Genomic DNA, 17,677 nt, shown 5'->3' on the forward strand with positions numbered 1-17,677 from the left:
TCTACAGGAATAGTGCCAGAAGACTGGAGGATAGCAAATGTTGTCCTCTTATTCAAGAAAGGGAGTAGAGACAAACCTGGTAATTATAGACCTGTGAGCTTTACTTTGGTTATGGGCAAAGTGTTGGAAAAGATTATAAGAGATAGGATTATCACTTAGAAAGGAATAATTTGATTGGGGATAGTCAACACGGTTTCGCGAAGGGTAGGTTGTGTCTCACAAACCTTATTGAGTTCTTTGAGAAGGTGACCAAACAGGTGAATGAGGGTGAAGCGGTTGAGGTGGTGTATATGGATTTCAGTAAAGCATTTTGTAAGGTCCCCCGTGGTAGGCTAGGCTATTGAGAAAATATGGAAACATGGGTGGTGGTTGATGGGAAATGTTCATCCTTGAGTTCAGTTACTAGTGTTATACCGCAAGGATCTGTTTTGGGGCCACTGCTGTTTGTCATTTTTATAAATTACTTGGATAAGGGCGTAGAAGTGTGGATCAGTAAATGTGCAGATGACATTAAAGTTGGTGGAGTTGTGGGCCACGTGGAAGGATGTTGCAGGTTACAGAGGAACATAGATAAGCTGCAGACCTGGGCTGCAAATTAGCAAATGGAGTTTAATGTGAAAAAGTGTGAGGTGATTCACTTTGGAAGGAATAACAGGAATTCAGAGTACTGGGCTAAAGGGAAGAATCTTGGTAGTGTGGATGAGCAGAGAGATCTCAGTGTCGATGTGCATAGATCCCTGAAAGTTGCCACCCAGATTGACGGGGTTCAACGTGTTAGCTTTTATTGGTAGAGGGATTGAGTTTCGGAACCACGAGGTCACACTGCAGCTGTACATAACTCTAATGCGGCTGCAGTTGGAGTATTGCCTACAGTTCTGTCGCACATTACAGGAAGAATGTAGAAGCACTGGAAAGGGTGCAGAGGAGATTTACCATGATGTTGCCTGGTATAGAGGAAGGTCTTATGAAGAAAGGCTAAGGGACTTGAGGCTGTTTTCATGAGAGATAAGAGGTGACTTAATAAAGGCACACAAGATGATCAGAGGATTAGATAGGGTGGACAATGAGAGCCTTTTTCCTCAGATGGTGATGGCAAGCATGAGGGGACATAGCTTTAATCTGGGGGTGATAGATATAGGACAGATGTCAGAGGTAGGTTCTTTACTCAGGGAATAGTAAAGGCGTGGAATGCCCTGCCTGCAACGTAGTAGACTCGCCGACTTTAAGGGCATTTAAATGGTCATTGAATAAATATATGGATGATAATGGAATAATATAGGTTCAGTTTGCTTCAGAATGATTTCATAGGTCGGCACAATATCGAGGGCTGAAGGGCCTGTACTGTGCTGTATTGTTCTATGTTCAAAGGCATGAGTAGATCATGCGGCTCCTCAAAGCTGTTCATGACTGATCCAAATGTGGCCTTAATTACACTTTTCTACATCTCCTCTATAACCTTCAACTCTCCTGTCAAATCAAAAACCTGTCTAACTTCAATGACCCAGCTTCCACCACTCGCTGGGAAAGAGAATTACAAACACTAACATTCTTCAGAGAAAATTAATTCCACATCCCAATATTAAATGGGAGACCCCTTATTTTGAAACAGCATTCACAAATTTCTAGATTCTCCCATAGAAGAAACATTTTTAATCTATCTTGTCAAGCCATGTCAGAATCATTTTTTTTCAATTAGAAGCATGCAAGATGATCTTAACTCCAACATACATATGCCAACCTGTTAAACCTTTCCTCACAGGTCAACTTTTTTTTTAAATCCCAGGAATTAGCTGACTCATTCTCCTCTAAAGATGTATCCCTCTTTAAAGTAAGGAGCTAAAACTGTACACAGTATTCCAGATGCCGTTTTATCAAAGCCCCTTTCAGCTACAGGAAAACCTCCGTATACCCTGTTCCCCCTACCAGTCACCCCACCTTTGCAATGCAGGTCAACGTTCAATCTGCCTTCTTAAATAACTCGTACTACTAGCATTTTGACTTTGTGCTTCATGAAAAAGGACACCCAGATCCTTGTGTACTGTAGCATCTTAATCTCTTCCCATTTATGTAATATTCTGCTTTTATTATTCTCCTTGCCAAAGTGGAATGACATATTTTCCCATTTGCCAAATTTGTGCCCTTTAAAATTATCCACTGCAGACTTATGGTATCCTCAAATTTTTTCAACCTCTCATGAGACAAAAACACAGGACCAGAAGTAGACCACTAAGTTTATTGAGCCTGCCCTGCCATTTAACACAATCATGACTGATCAATAACTTCAATGCCTTTTATCTATCCCATCCCCAAAATCCTGTATGATGCTAATCAGAAATCGGTCAGTCTCTACCTCAAACATTCTGAAAAACTGAGCAACCACAGCCATCTTGGGTAGAGAATTCCTAACGTTCACAACTCAAAGTAAACGGATTTCATCTCATCTTGCACCTAAATGACATCCCCCTTATTTTTAAAATTGTGTCCACTGGTTCTAGACTCGCACAAAACAGTGGTCCAAAGCTTGTGATTTTAAATAAAGCTGTTGGACTATAACCTGGTGTCATGTGACTTCCAACTTTGTCAACCTCAGTCCAATACTGGCATCTCCACATCTTCACGACTCTTGTACTCAAACCCTCTTGCAATAAAGGCTGATTTCTCATGAGCCTTCCTAATAGTTTGCAGCACCTGCATATTAGCCTTCAGTAACATATTGTCAGACACCCAAGTCACTTTGCAGACCTAAACTTTCTAACCACTTCCCATTTAGGAAATACTTTACATATCTGTTCTTCCTACCAAATTGAATAATCTTACATTTTTCCACATTCTCTTCCATTTACCATGTTCTTGCCCATTTACAAAGCATTTCCAAATCCTCAAGGCTACTTTACATCTACTTCAAAGTACACAACACTTAGCTCATCAACTGTAAATTTGAAACTATTAATTTGGTCCCCACCTCCAAAGTCACTAATATATATCGTGAACAGCTGGGTCGCAAATACTGTTCACAACATCTTAAAAAAAAAACTCCAAGCTAGTCGAGACACTTCACATTCACAAATCCATGGTAACTATGCCCAGTCAAATCATTATTATCCAAAATTATTTATCACATAATTATAGAGATGTACAGCACAGAAACAGACTCTTCGGTCCAAATTGTTCATGCTGACGAGATATCCTAAATTAATCCAGTCCCATTTGCAAGCATTTGGGCCATATCCCTTTAACCCAGTCTTATTCATATACCAGCCAGATGCCTTTTAGAACATAGAAAAGTACAGCACAGGACAGGCCCTTATGCCCACGATGTTGTGCCGAGATTTAATCCTAATGTAAATTTTAGTAACTTAACCTACGCAACCCTCAACTCACTGCTATCAATGTGCATGTCCAGCAGTCGCTTAAATGTCCCTAATGGCTATACTTCCACCACCACCGTTGGTAACGCATTCCATGCATTCACAACTCTGAGTAAAAAACCTACCTCTGTCATCTCCTTTATACCTTCCTCCTAATATCTTCAAATTATGACTTCTCGTACCAGTCAATCCTGCCTGGAGAAAAGTCTCTGGCTATTGACTATCTATTCCTCTCATTACTTTGCATACCTCAATCAGGTCTCCTCTCTTCCTCCTTCTCTCCAGAGAGTAAGTCCAAGCTTATTCAACCTTTCTTCAGAAGCCAAGCCCTCCAGTCCTGGTAAACCTTCTTTGCACCCTCTCCAAAGCCTCTGTATCTTTCCTATAGTAGGGCGACCAGAACTGGACACAATATTCCAAGTGTAGTCTCACCAGGGACTTGTCGAGCTGCAGCAAAACCTCGCGGCTCTTAAACTCGATCCCCCTGTTAATGAAAGCCAAAACACCATATGCTTTCTTCACAACCCTATCCACTTGGGTGGCAACTTTGAGGGATCTATGCACTTGCACAACCAGATCCCTCTGTTCCTCCACACTGCCAAGAATCCTGTCTTTAACCCTATATTCAGCATTTGAGTTTGACCTTCCAAAATGCATCACTTCGCAATTATCCAGGTTGAACTCCATGTGCCATTTCTCAGCCGAGCTCTGCATCCTGTCTATGTCGCACTGCAGCCTACAGTAGCCCTCTATACTATCGACGACACCTCCAACCTTTGTGTTATCTGCAAATTTACTAACCCACCCCTCAACCTCCTCATCCAAGTCATTTATACAAACTACAAAGAGTAGAGGTCCAAGAACACAGTCCTGCAGGGACAGGTTCTAGCATTTTCTCTACTCCTGATGAACCCTAACAGTTCTATAGTTCCATGTTTTGTCTCTTGCTCCCTGGCGGAAATCACATCTGGTGACACCTCGGTCATACAGCACAGAAACAGACTCTCTGTCCAACTCATCCATGCCGATCAGATGTCCAAAACTGACCTGGTCCCATTTGCCAGCACTTGGCCCATATCCCTCTAAAACCTTCCTTTTCATGTACTCATGCAGAAGCTTTTTAACAGCTGTAATTGTACCCACCTCAACCACTTCCTCTGGCAGTTCCATTGTTGCACCATTCTGTGCATGAAAACATTGTTGCTCAGGTCCCATTTAAATCTTTCCCCTCTCACTTTAAACCTACACCCTTTAGTTTTAGACTCCCTTACCATGAGAAAAAGACCTTGGCTATTCACCCTATCCATGCCCATGATTTTAGAAACCTCTACAAGATCACCCCTCTACCTCTGACACTCCAGGAAACAAGTCCCAGCTCATTCATCAGCCTCTCCCTGTAGCTCAAACCCTCCAGTCTTAGCAGCACCCTTCTAAATCTTTTCTGAACCCTTTCAAGTTTCACAACATCCTTCCTATAGAAGGGAGGTCAGAAGTGAATGCAGTATTCTAAAAGTCAGGACGCAAGCAGCAGAATTTTGTATGATCCCCTGTTCATAGAAGTAGAATGTGGAAGACTGGATGGGAAGAGCGTAGAGATAACAGAGGAAAGGACAAGAAATACAGAAACAGTTGAACCGAGAAGTCGGAGATCAGGTGATGTTGCTGATTAGTTCCACCCTATTACAGACTTTCCTTTCTGTTCCATAAGAAACAGAAACTGCAGGAAAAAGACAGCACAGCCAGCAGCATTTTCCAGAATCTAGTGAATTTTAGAAGATAATCACAAATGCATTGACTAGCTCTATCACCACCACCTTCAACACTCTGGGTTGTAGTATATCATGTACACTTAGTTAATTGCGAACATTTTGCCCCATTAATTACATCTGTATAATATTTTTGTTAATACAAATTCCCTTCAGCACCTCATGCTCCAGTTCTGGGAGATTTCTTGTACTTTCTCAGTGAAAATCATTGCAAAGTGACCTTTTAGTTTCTCTGATATTTATCTATTCCCCAATATAAATTCACCTGACTCAGCATGTAATGGACCCCTATTTGTTTCATCCAAACATTTCCTCTTTACATTCCTATAGAAGCTTTAAAAGTCCATCGGGTTTTTCTTTGCAAGATGGCATTCATATTCCATTTGCCTTTTCCTTATCAGTTTCTTGCTCTTTGTTAGCTTTTCTAAAAACCTCCAAATTTATTGTTATGTCTGGCAACTTCATACACTTTTAATATTATACAATCTTGACCTTCCTCTGTTACTGTTATGGTTGACTGGCCTTTGAGTTCTTGCACCTTAAAGAATGTATAATTGTAAACTATGTTATAGTCCTTTAAAGACCATCCATTGCCATAGAACATAGAAAAATACAGCGCAGTACAGGCCCTTCGGCCCTCGATGTTGCGCCGACCGAAGCCTACCTAACCTACACTTCTTCACAGCACTATTTACCTGGGTGGCAACCTTCAGAGATCTGTGTACATGGACACCAAGATCCCTCTGCTCATCCACACTACCAAGTAGCCTACCATTAGCCCAGTAATCCATCTTCTTGTTGCTCCTACCAAAGTGAATGACTTCACACTTAGCTACATTGAACTCCATTTGCCACCTTTCTGCCCAGCTCTGCAACTTATCTATATCCCGCTGTAACCTGCCACATCCTTCTTCACTGTCCACCACTCCACCGACTTTCAGATCATCCGCAAACTTGCTCACCCAGCATTCAAGCCCCTCCTCCAGGTCATTTATAAAAATGACAAACAGCAATGGTCCCAAAACAGATCCTTGTGGAACACCGCTAGTAACTGCACTCCAAGATGAACCTTTGCCATCAACTACTACCCTCTGTCTTCTTCCAGCCAGCCAATTCCTAATCCAAACCTCCAGTGCACCCTCAATGCCATACCTCCGTAATTTTTGCAGTAGCCTACCATTGGGTACCTTATCGAACGCCTTGCTAAAATCCAAATACACCACATCTACTGCTTTACCCTCGTCCACTTCCTTGGTCACCTTCTCAAAGAATTCAATAAGGTTTGTGAGGCACGACCTGCCCTTCACAAAACCATGCTGACTATCCTTGATCACATTATTCCTATCCAGATGTTCATAAATCCTATCCCTTACAATTGTCTCTGAGACTTTGCCCACAACAGAAGTGAGACTCGCTGGCCTATAGTTACTAGGGCTGTCCCTACTGCCCTTCTTGAACAAGGGGACCACATTCGCTATCCTCCAGTCTTCTGGCACTATTCCTGTAGACAACGACGACATAAAAATCAAGGCCAATGGCTCCGCTATCTCCTCCCTAGCTTCCCAGAGGATCCTAGGATAAATGCCATCAGGGACTTATCTATTTTTACCCTTTCCAGTAATCCCCGGACCTCTTCCCTACATACCTCAAAGCCATCCATTCTAATCACTTGTGACTCAATATTCACATCAGCATCTTACAGCATGTCATCCAACTTGTGCCTCATGTCTTCATAATTTCCCTTATTCAAATTTAACACCCTTGCTTCAAAGTGAACTTCCTCACTTTCAAACTAACATAAGTTTCTAATGTATTAAAAATCATAACCTGAAAAGGTTCTTTTACAAGGTTGTTAATTAGTCCTTCTGTGTTACATGATATTGGTTTTAAAATAGAATATCCTTCAGTTGGATCCTTAACACAGTACTCTAGAAAACCATCCCTAAAGTGCCCAGAAAGTTGTCCTTCACAGCTTGAGTGTTCTGTTGGTTTACCCAAACTATATGTAGATTGAAGTCAATGATGATAACCGTGTTGCCCATGCTACACTCATCTCCTGATTAATTACATGCCCCACCCAACCATGATTATTTGGTAGTTCGTAAATACATCCAATCAATGTCTGCTGCCCCTTGCTGTTTTGTAACGCCAACCAAACAGTGTACATTCGTAAGGTAGGATATCTGATTATTTTTCCAATATACTGATTCAATCTTTTACTTTCAATGCAACTCCACCTCCTTTTTCTTGTGTACGCTTCCTAAACATCAAATATTCTAGAATATTCAGTTCCTAGTCCTGATCACCATACAGCCATGTTTCTGTAATGACAATTAGATCATATCTGTATTTGTGCCGATAGATCATCTGTTTTAGTGTGCAAGCTGCATGCATTCTGGTCGAGTGCCCTAACCACTGTCTTTTTGACATCATTCTGCTTTAAAAACATTCGATGATCATTTTGTTTCTTGTCTTCTAATCTTTCCCACTTCCTGTTACCAACTTTACTTCTTTCCAATTTGCCCCTCAGGTTGTCATCCTACTGAAACGAGTTTAAATTTAACCGAACACCACCAGTAAGACTCCCTGCCAGGATATAAGTCCCAGTTCAATTAAGGTGTAACCCATCCAGCTTGTCCAGGTTGCACCTGCCCCAGAATTGATTTCAGTTTCTCAGAAATCTGATTCTCTCCCTTCTACACTAGTTCCTCAGCCACGTATGGCACAATTGCAACATTTAAGAGACATATGGATGGGTATATGAATAGGAAGGGTTTAGAGGGATATGGGCCAGGTGCTGGCAGGTGGGACTAGATTGGGTTGGGATATCTGGTCAGCATGGATGGGTTGTACTGAAGGGTTTCCATGCTGTGCATCTCTATGACTCTTGTTCTCCTGGTCACTAGCTCATGGCACTAGGAGTAATCCAGAGATTATTGCTTAAGGTCATACTTTTTAAATTCCCTTCTAACTTCCTGAAATCTGTCTGCAGGGTCTCATCCTTCTTTCTACTTATGGCATTGGTACCACATTGGATTGCAACTTCTGGCCAATTCTCTTCCGTCAGGAGGATGGTCTACTGCCACTCCTTGACATGGGAGCATAAGAGGTACAGTTAGTAAGTTTGCTGATAACACCAAAATTGGAAGTGTAGTGGACAGCGAAGAAAGTTATCTCAGATTACAATGGGATCTTGATCAGATGGGCCAATGGGCTAAGAAGTGGCAGATAAATGTGAGGTGCAGCATTTTGAGAAAGCAAATCTTAGCAGGACTTATACACTTAATGGTAAGGTCCTCGGGAGTGTTGCTGAACAAAGAGACCTTGGAGTGCAGGCTCATAGCTCCTTGAAAGTGAAGTCGCAGGTAGATAGGACAGTGGAGGCGGTATGCTTTCTTTCATTGGTTAGAGTATTGGTTACAGGAGTTGGGAGGTTATGTTGCAACTGTACAGGACATTGGTTAGGCCACTGTTGTACTATTGCGTGCAATTCTGGTCTCCTTCCTATCAGAAAGATATTGTGAAACTTGAAAGGATTCCGAAAAGATTTACAAGGATGTTGTCAGGGTTGGAGGATTTGAGCTACAGGGAGAGATTGAATAGGCTACGGCGGTTTTCCCTGGAGTGTCGGAGGCTGAGAGGTGACCTTATAGAGGTTTATAAAATTATGGATAGGATAAATAGGTAAAGTCTTTACCCTGGGGTGGGGAGTCCAGAACTAGATGGCATACGTTTAGGGTGAGAGGGGAAAGATCTAAAAAGAGACCTAAGGGGCAACGTTTTCACGCAGAGGGTAGTGCGTGAATGCAATGAGCTGCCAGAGGATGTAGTGGAGGCTGGTATAATTGCAACATTTAAAATGCATCTGGATGGATATATGAATAGGAAGGGTTTGGAGGGATATGGGCCAGGTGCTGGCAGGTGGGACTAGATTGGGTTGGGATATCTGGTCAGCATGGACAATTTGGGCCAAAGGGTCTGCTTCCATTCTGTACATCTCTATGACTCTAATGACATTCTTGATCTTGGCATCCTGGAGTCAAATTCAATGCCAGAGAAATGCCTATCTGACTATGCAATCTCATAACTATTGTTCTTCCATTCTTCTTCCTCCTCTGCTGCCCAGATGAGTTACCCATGGTGCAATTGACTCTGCCCTGGTTGAAATCCCCGGAGGGACCATCACCCTCACTATTTTCTGAAATGGAACACTGATTATCAAGCAAGTTAGACTCAAGGGACTCCCGTACTACAGCTGTTTTTCTTTCAAATGACTGCCTGCATCAGGATCAACTTTGGTGACAATGGCCAATTCTTTCTTGCAGACCATTCATGTGATCTTAAACTGGTGAAGCCTCATTCCAGATTCCTGTGACATTCAACTAGTTCCGCTTTGTCATTTCAAAAGTAATCCATTTATCTCATCCTCATTTCCAGTTAGTTAATTGCGCCTCTCTACATGCTAATATAATCACCCCAACACCATGAACTCTTACCTTGCCAGCACTTTTATCAATTTAACTACAGTGACTGCCCTCCATCCACTCCTCTCCCCTCTTCAAAATAAGTTCAATAAATTTAATGAACACAGTTTACCTTTCACAAAAGCATGTTGACACTTGCTTGATAGTCTTATGAATCTCTAAGTGACTGACTACTACTACTTTTAAGAGATTCTAACATTTTCCCAATGACAAATATTCAAATAACTGGCCAATGATTTTCTGCCTTTTTGCCTTCCTTCCTTCTTGAACACAGATGCTACCTTTGCCCTTTTCCAATCTGTTGAGATCTTTCTTGCATCCAGAAATTTTGGAAGATTATAAATCAATGCATCCACTTACTATGCAGCCACTTCCTTTTTTAGACTGTAAGACATGGAAGCAGAAATTAGGCCCTTCAGCCTATCACGTCTGCTCTGCCATTTAATCACAGCTGATAAGTTTCTCAACCCCGTTTTCCTGTTTCTCTCCGTAAACCTTGATCCCTTTGACAAGCAAGAACCTATATCAGTCTTAAATATAGTCAATGACCTGGCCTACACAGCCTTCTAACAGTAAATTCCATTGATTCACCACTCTCTGGCTGAAGACGCTTCTCCTTATCTCCGTTCTAAAAGGTCTTCCGTTTACTCTAAGGCTATACCCTCGGGCCCTAGTGTCTCCTATCAGGGGAAATATCTTCCTAACATCCACTCTGTCCAGACCATTCAGTATTCTCCAAGTTTCAATTAGATCCCCCTCAACCTCCTAAACTCTAGCAAGTATAGTCCCAAAGTCCTCAAACATTCCTTGTATGTTAAGCTTTTCATTCCTGGGACCATTCTTGATAACCTCCTCTGAACCTGCTCCAGGGCCAGTATATCCTGCTCGAGATAGGAGGCCCAAAACTGCGCACAATACTCCAAATGTTGTCTGGGCAGAGCCTCAGACGTACATCCTGCTTTTATATTCAAGTTCGCTCAAAATAAATGCCTACATTGCATTTGCCTTCCTAACTACTGACTCAACCTGCAAGTTTATCTTGACAGAATCCTGGACTAGAACTCCCAAGTCTCTTCACACTTCAGACTTCTGAATTTTCTCCCCATTTAGAAAGTAGTCCATGCTTCTGTTCTTCTTACCAAAGTGCATGATCTCACACTTTTCCACGCTGTAGTCCATCTGCCACTTTAAGATCCTATGACACAGGCATGTGGACTTGTCAGCCTTAGTCCTATTTATTTACCTAGTACTTCTTCTCGGATGATAATGATAAATAATTGCCAAAGTCAGCTATTTCAGCACCTACCCACTGGGAAAGTGTACACTATCATGCTAAATATAAACTTTATAATAAATATTATTGTCCTACACTACAAGAGGGAATGGTCAGGGCAAATTTTCTGGACATCAAACCAATGTCAACTATTGTAAAAACCCAATTGTTTCACTGTTGTGTTTAGCTGATCTGGCCTACATACAACTCCAGACCCATAGGAATGTATTTGACTCTTAAATGCCCTCTCAAATGGTCAAACTAGCCAGTTGGTTCAAAGGGTAATTAAGGTTGACAACAATAATTTTTTTTATAAATGCTCTGATTCCGAAAGAAGAAAGAAAAACACCTTCAAAGATAAAGCAAATAATTGAGTAAAATACTTTGGGTGTCTTGATGTCATAAAAAACACACAAAAAAGTTTTTTTTAAACTAAATCACAGTTTCTGCTGCTTTCCGCTTCCATTTCCTACTGATGCCAACAGTTTGAGATGAAAAAGGTATTATCTCTCCAGTTTTCTGATCACCTTCAAACTTTATCAATTCTGCTTCCCAATTGAAACTTACACTAAATTTCTATAACCACTGTATTTGTTCAATGTTTTCATTTTTCCTTTTGATCTGAACTGATAACTTATATGTATGCATTTTTAAATTGTAAATACATTCTTTAAGATATTTCAATGTTCACTTGGAAAGACAATGTCCATCGTTGCAAGCCAATCACAAACATTTATTTTTTTGCTGTAAAAAGCCAAAATAAAAATATATTCTAAATTATGATGATAGCATGTTTGCTCAATTGCACTTAAGAAAGACTGTTTATTTAGATTCATAAAAGTACATTTGATGTGATCAACATGGGGCATGGTTATACTAAAAACCAGAAAATACTGGAAATGGTCATGATTCAGAGGAGCCGGTGTTGGACTGCGATGTACAAAAGTTAAAAATCACACAATACCAGGTTATAATCCAACAGGTTTATTTGGAAGTACGAGCTTTCAAAGCTCAACCACCTGAAGAAGCAGTGTTTCGAAAGCTACTGCTTCCAACTAAACCTGGAAATAATCAACAGGTCTGACAACATCTGTGGCAAGAGAAAGAGTTAACGTTTCAGATCAATTTGACCTTTCATAAGAACTGGGAAAAGTTAGAAATGCTAGATGTTTAATAGGTCAAATGAAGGAGTGAAAAAATAACAAAACTGTAGGATCGCAATTGGACAGGTGATGGGACCCATTAACAGATAAAAAGAGCTGGTGAAGCTAAGCCAAAAGACAGTAGTAAAAGAAATAAAAAATTTTAAAAGCACAAATGGCAAAATAACAAACATCTCAGAGTCATAGAGATGTACAGCAGGGAAACAGACCCTTCAGTCCAACCTGACCAGATATCCCAACCCAATCTAGTCCCGCCTGCCAGCACCCAGCCCGTATCCCTCCAAACCTTTCCTATTCATATACCCATCCAAATGCCTCTTAAATGTTGCAGTTGCACCAGCCTCCACCACTTCCTCTGGCAGCTCATTCCATACCCAACTAAATGTAACAATATTATGACCAAAATATATAAAGGGTAACAAAATGAGCAGAGATCATGATATGTAACTGTGGAACTCAACATAGAGTCGAGAAGGCTTGAAAGATGCAACAGTTTCCCTTTTACTTCCTTTGTCTAATCTGCTTTAAATGGGCAATGCCTACTTTTAAAGGTTGACCACTAATTCTAGATTCTCCCACAAGACGAAAAAAATGTTTCTACATCTGCCCTGTCAAGATTCCTCAAGATCATACAGAATCATAGAAATCCTACAGTGTGGATACTGGCTATTTGGCCTATCAACACTCCATACAGCATCCCACTCAGACCCAGCCCCTATCCTATTCCCATAATCCTGCATTTCCCATCGTTAATCTACCTGGCTTGCACAAGCCTGGAGACTACGGACAATCTAGCATGGCCAATCCATCTAACCTCCACATATTTGGACTGTGGGTGGAAACCAGAGCACTCAGAGGAGACCCATACAGATACAAGGAGTGCCCACACAGTCACCTGACATATTTCAATCAAGTCACTTCTTACACTTGCAAATCTCATGGATTCAAGCCTAAACTGTCCAAGCTTTCAGCACTTTGAGAACTGCTTCCAATGAATTTACATCCTTCCTTAAATAAGCAGACTAACACTGTATACAGTATTCCAGATGGGTTTTCACCAGTATCATGTATAACTGAAGTTTAATACTGTTTAATACCTTTGTATTCCACTCCCCTTGCTTACTATGTTGGTACTATTCTATTGCAATTCATTTATTGCATCATCCAGGTTCCTTTGTATCACAGAACTCAACAATCTCTCACCATTGAGACAATATGCTGCTTCTTTTATGTATTTTTTTAAATTACTTTTCCATCTTCCACCAACAAATTCAACATTTGTACCTTCAGTCTCATCATTCAAGCAATTCAAATAAATTGTACGAAATTGAAAACCTTGCACTGATCCCTGTGTCTCACTACTTATTATTCCTTACCAACCAAAAACAAAATACCTACCTGATGTAGCATTTTATTAAATGCTATCTGGAAATCCAATTAGAGTACATCCACCAGTTCTCCTTTATGCACAGCATGTTACTTCTTCAAATAAGTCCATTCAAATTAAAGATCACAACATGAGACTATTGTCCAGCAGGTTCATTTGGAAGCACTAGCTTTCAAAGCGTTGCCTGCAACCCATTCTAAAAGATGAGAGACTTAACAGCAGTCTAGGTTTGCTCAATATATCATTTCAGTTGTTGGATACTGTAATCTTTTGCTATAAATGCTGTGTTTACGGTCCTGCTCCACAGCTACCTGATGAAGGAAGCAGTGCTCCAAAAAGTAGTCCTTGCATATAAACATGTTGGACTGGTGTTGTGTGATTATTAACCTTTTCCATCCCAGTCCAACACCAGCTCCTCCACATCAGGCCTTTCAGTAAATTAGTTAAACATTACTTCCCTTTCATAATGCCATGTTGATTCTGCTGGACTACCTTGAACTTTAAGTGTCCTGTTATAAATTTCTTTAATTGCAAATTTCAACATTTTCCCTACTCCAGATTTTAGGCCAAGTGGCCTACAGCTCCCTGCTTTCTGTTACCCTCCTATTTGAATAAACAAAAGTTACATTTTTATCTTCAAATCTAATTGCAAATTCTCTCAAAGGCATTTTGAAAACAAGTGAACCAACACTTTGGCTATCTCACTAGCGACTTCTTTTAAGGCCCCAGGATGACATCATTCAGGGCTCAGAGACTTGTCAGCACGTAGCTCCCAACAAAAGCTGAGTACAACTTCCCTGATTATTTTAAATTTTCTTCAGCTCATCCCTCCCATCTCCTAAATTGTAGCAGTATCTGGAGTGTTATTTGTATTCTCTACAGTTAGATACAAAATACCCATTCATTTTCTGTAGGACCATTATTCACTTTGGGTTAACTCTGTGGTTAGCACTGCTGCCTCACAGCGCCAGAGACCCGGGTTCAATTCCCGCCTCAGGCGACTGACTGTGTGGAGTTTGCACGTTCTCCCCGTGTCTGCGTGGGTTTCCTCCGGGTGCTCCGGTTTCCTCCCACAGTCCAAAGATGTGCAGGTCAGGTGAATTGGCCATGCTAAATTGCCCCGTAGTGATAGGTAAGGGGTAGATGTAGATGTAGGGGTATGGGTGGGTTACGCTTCGGCGGGGCGGTGTGGAATTGTTGGGCAGAAGGGCCTGTTTCCACACTAAGTAATCTAATCTAATCTAATCTAATCTAATCTTTTCCTTTTTAAATATCCCTAGAAACGTATTTATTTCTGTCTTTCGCTACTACTGTAATTTTGCCCTCCATATTAATTTTTCAGTTATTCTTTGCCGTTTTATTCTGCCCAATGTTCTGATTTGCCACCCATCTTTACACAATCATTTTTATATTCTTTAGTCAACCCCAAAGGTGAGTCGTAACGTTGGAATTATTTTCTCTTTGTAATATATGCTGTAGGTTCTGAAATATCTATTCTGTTTTGACCCCTCCAGAGTTTGAATATTTGTTAAATCTTCTGTCAATATTCCCTTCTCCAAGGAGTGTAACCTCAATAACTCAAAACGATTCATATTATTGAAAAACTCTTTTCAATATCTCCTCCATAGCCTTCACCTCCTTCCGAAAGCAAGTTACCCAAAACTAAACAGAACATTTCTGTTGGGTTCGAACCACTGTATGAGAGGTTTATTAGAATGTCCTAGGATCTGCTCTGCATTTTAAAAAACACATTGTCAACCTGCACCTTTAAATGATTTATGCATTTACGTCTCTGTCCTTTAGGTTTATGGCCCCTCCCCTTGTTTGTCCTAACAAAATCTACCACTTCACATGCTTCTGCACTAAAATGTAATCTATACCTCTGTCAATTACATCAACCTATATTCTCTGCATCTCATTGCCATCCTCTCTCAGTTCACAATCATAAAAGCACAGAATCCCTAGTGCTGAAAGGGGCCATTTGGCCCATCGGATTTGCATCAACCTTCCTAACAGCATACCACCCAGACATACACCACCACCCTATCTCCATAACACTGCATACCTAGCCTACACTTCCCTGGAGACTATGGGCAATTTAGCATGGCCAATCCACCTGACCAGCATATCTTTGGATTCTGGGAAGAAACCAGAGCATCCAGTGGAAATCCACAGACACCGGGAGAATGTGCAAACTCCACAGAGTCTAAGATCAAACATCCAATAATTACAATCATTCAAAATTCTGAAATTGTGCCTTGTGCATGTATGTTGAAGCCATTAATATAAAAACAATGATTCTAATACTGACCCCAGGGAACACCATTACAGCCAGAAAAACAACTATTCACCTCTCCCCTTACTTCTGTCACTCAGTCAAATTTGTATCAGTGTTACACTGTCACTTCTATTCCATAGGCTTTAATTTTGCCTGCACATTCAGAAATACCTTTTACAATTTCACATCCATAACATCAACAGCATTAACATTGAGCTGCTTTTACCTCAAAAAGCTCACTGAGTAAAGACTATTTGTCTTTAACAAACTTGTGGTGCTACTTGTCCAAATGACTGTTATTTTATCCCAGATTAATGATTCAACATTATCTCATCACCTGTATAATATAGTCAAGGATCAACAAACGTAAGTGTACAGCTGCAGAACCTAAAGTGCTCAGCAGATTTAGCAGTGTGACCTTCCAATTAGGAAAACAAGAACAGCAATCTTCCTCGCTGGTCAACTGATATTGAAATAATGATTTAATATTACTCCTGGTATTTTACACAGTTCTTTAAAAAAAATGCTTTTCTAGTTGATAAATGTTTATCAAAAACAAAACATTAGCATCACGATGCACTTACAAAGTTTCCCCTCGGTCTTCCTCGCCCTTGAAAAACTGCACTTTCTGTATGACCTTGGAACGACTTAAAACCACTAGATCCATCATCCCTTTCTTTTCTGACTTCTCTGTCCTCATGGGGTTCAGGCGAAGAAGATGAAGAGCAGCTGGAATGATCCCGATCTTTATTTCTATACTTGCTAGAAGAAATATATTAATAAAAATGACTGTACTTCATAAAGCAAAAAAAATTGGATTGCCAGAAATCCATTCATTGCTATCACTAATATAACTCCAGAGAACATTCCAATAAAAATAAAAAAGATAGACAAGTGTATTTTTTTTTTAAAAAGTCACCTACCTTACTTTTCTATAAATAAACACAAGCTGACACGGAAATATTTAAAATGCTGGCCTCAAATATGAAACATTGTACTGCAAAAGCCACTAACAGGTAATTAAAAAATGAAGGTAATCATCCTTTCTTATGATGCCTGTTAATGTTTATTTCAATATTGATATGCTATTTCACGATTTTTTAATCCGGGAAATGTTGGTACTGAGAAAGAAACATTCATGTTACTGCTGGAAGTTAAATGTCCCCATTATGGTTAAAAGTAACATTAGCATTTAATCAAATAAAGTGTGAATTAACAAAACTAAACTTTAAAAGACAATCTCACCTTCCTTCCTTGAAGGGTTTGTAATCTTTGTACTCTTTAGGTTCTTTCCCTGATTTTTCCAAGGAAATCTTCTTTGATGCAGTAGATTCTCGTGAACCTTCACGTTCTTTACTTTTCTCCTTTCTACGCTGATCAATGTCATGGCGCAAATCAACTGAATCACACCTCACTTTTTTCTCTGCCTAATTATTTTACAGACAAAAACTGAGATTGTAAGCAATAAACAATGGAAAACTTTCACATGGCTGAAATTAGTTTAATGCTTAACACTTGCCTTGTTTGAAATAATGATTCCATAAATATATGGTACAAACAAATCACAAGGTTTAATGTGGTATCAACAAAACTACTGAAGAATCTTTTGTGGTTACTCAAATCACCGTGATTTATGATGGACATTAAAAATGTCAGAAGTAGCAATGTTAGCCGATGATTGCTACTGACATAAATCAATAGCAAGTTGTTCAAATTGCATGTGATGTCCAAAGGAAATCAGAAGCAATAAAGAATTCCAAACGGCAAATTATAGTCTAAAAAAAAGGTGCTTAGATCACCTCAATATTACAGAAAAGCTGGAACTTAGGACAAAGAAAAAAAGATATTGATTACTTCACATCTACTCAATTTTACTGTCAAGAGGAACAATTACTAAAGATAGTTATCAGATTTCCAGAAATGACAAAGAAACAGAAACCAGATGAAAAATAAACAAC

General features: G+C 40.1%; 1 protein-coding gene across 6 annotated transcripts in view; it reads right to left on the reverse strand.

Annotated features, from left to right (window-relative positions):
* The window catches only part of LOC140459760 (bcl-2-associated transcription factor 1-like), a 71,280-nt gene that overhangs the window by 10,009 nt on the left and 43,594 nt on the right, over positions 1 to 17,677 (reverse strand). For all 6 annotated transcript variants that reach the window (XM_072554307.1, XM_072554286.1, XM_072554300.1 and 3 more), the window contains 2 exons: positions 16,965 to 17,146; positions 16,304 to 16,481 (listed from right to left, as the gene is read on the reverse strand). In XM_072554307.1, the coding sequence (XP_072410408.1) occupies positions 16,304 to 16,481; positions 16,965 to 17,146 (360 nt within the window). The remainder of the gene's footprint in view (positions 1 to 16,303; positions 16,482 to 16,964; positions 17,147 to 17,677) is intronic.

The sequence above is a fragment of the Chiloscyllium punctatum genome, chromosome 3 (assembly GCF_047496795.1).
Source record: "Chiloscyllium punctatum isolate Juve2018m chromosome 3, sChiPun1.3, whole genome shotgun sequence".
Lineage (NCBI taxonomy): Eukaryota > Metazoa > Chordata > Chondrichthyes > Orectolobiformes > Hemiscylliidae > Chiloscyllium > Chiloscyllium punctatum.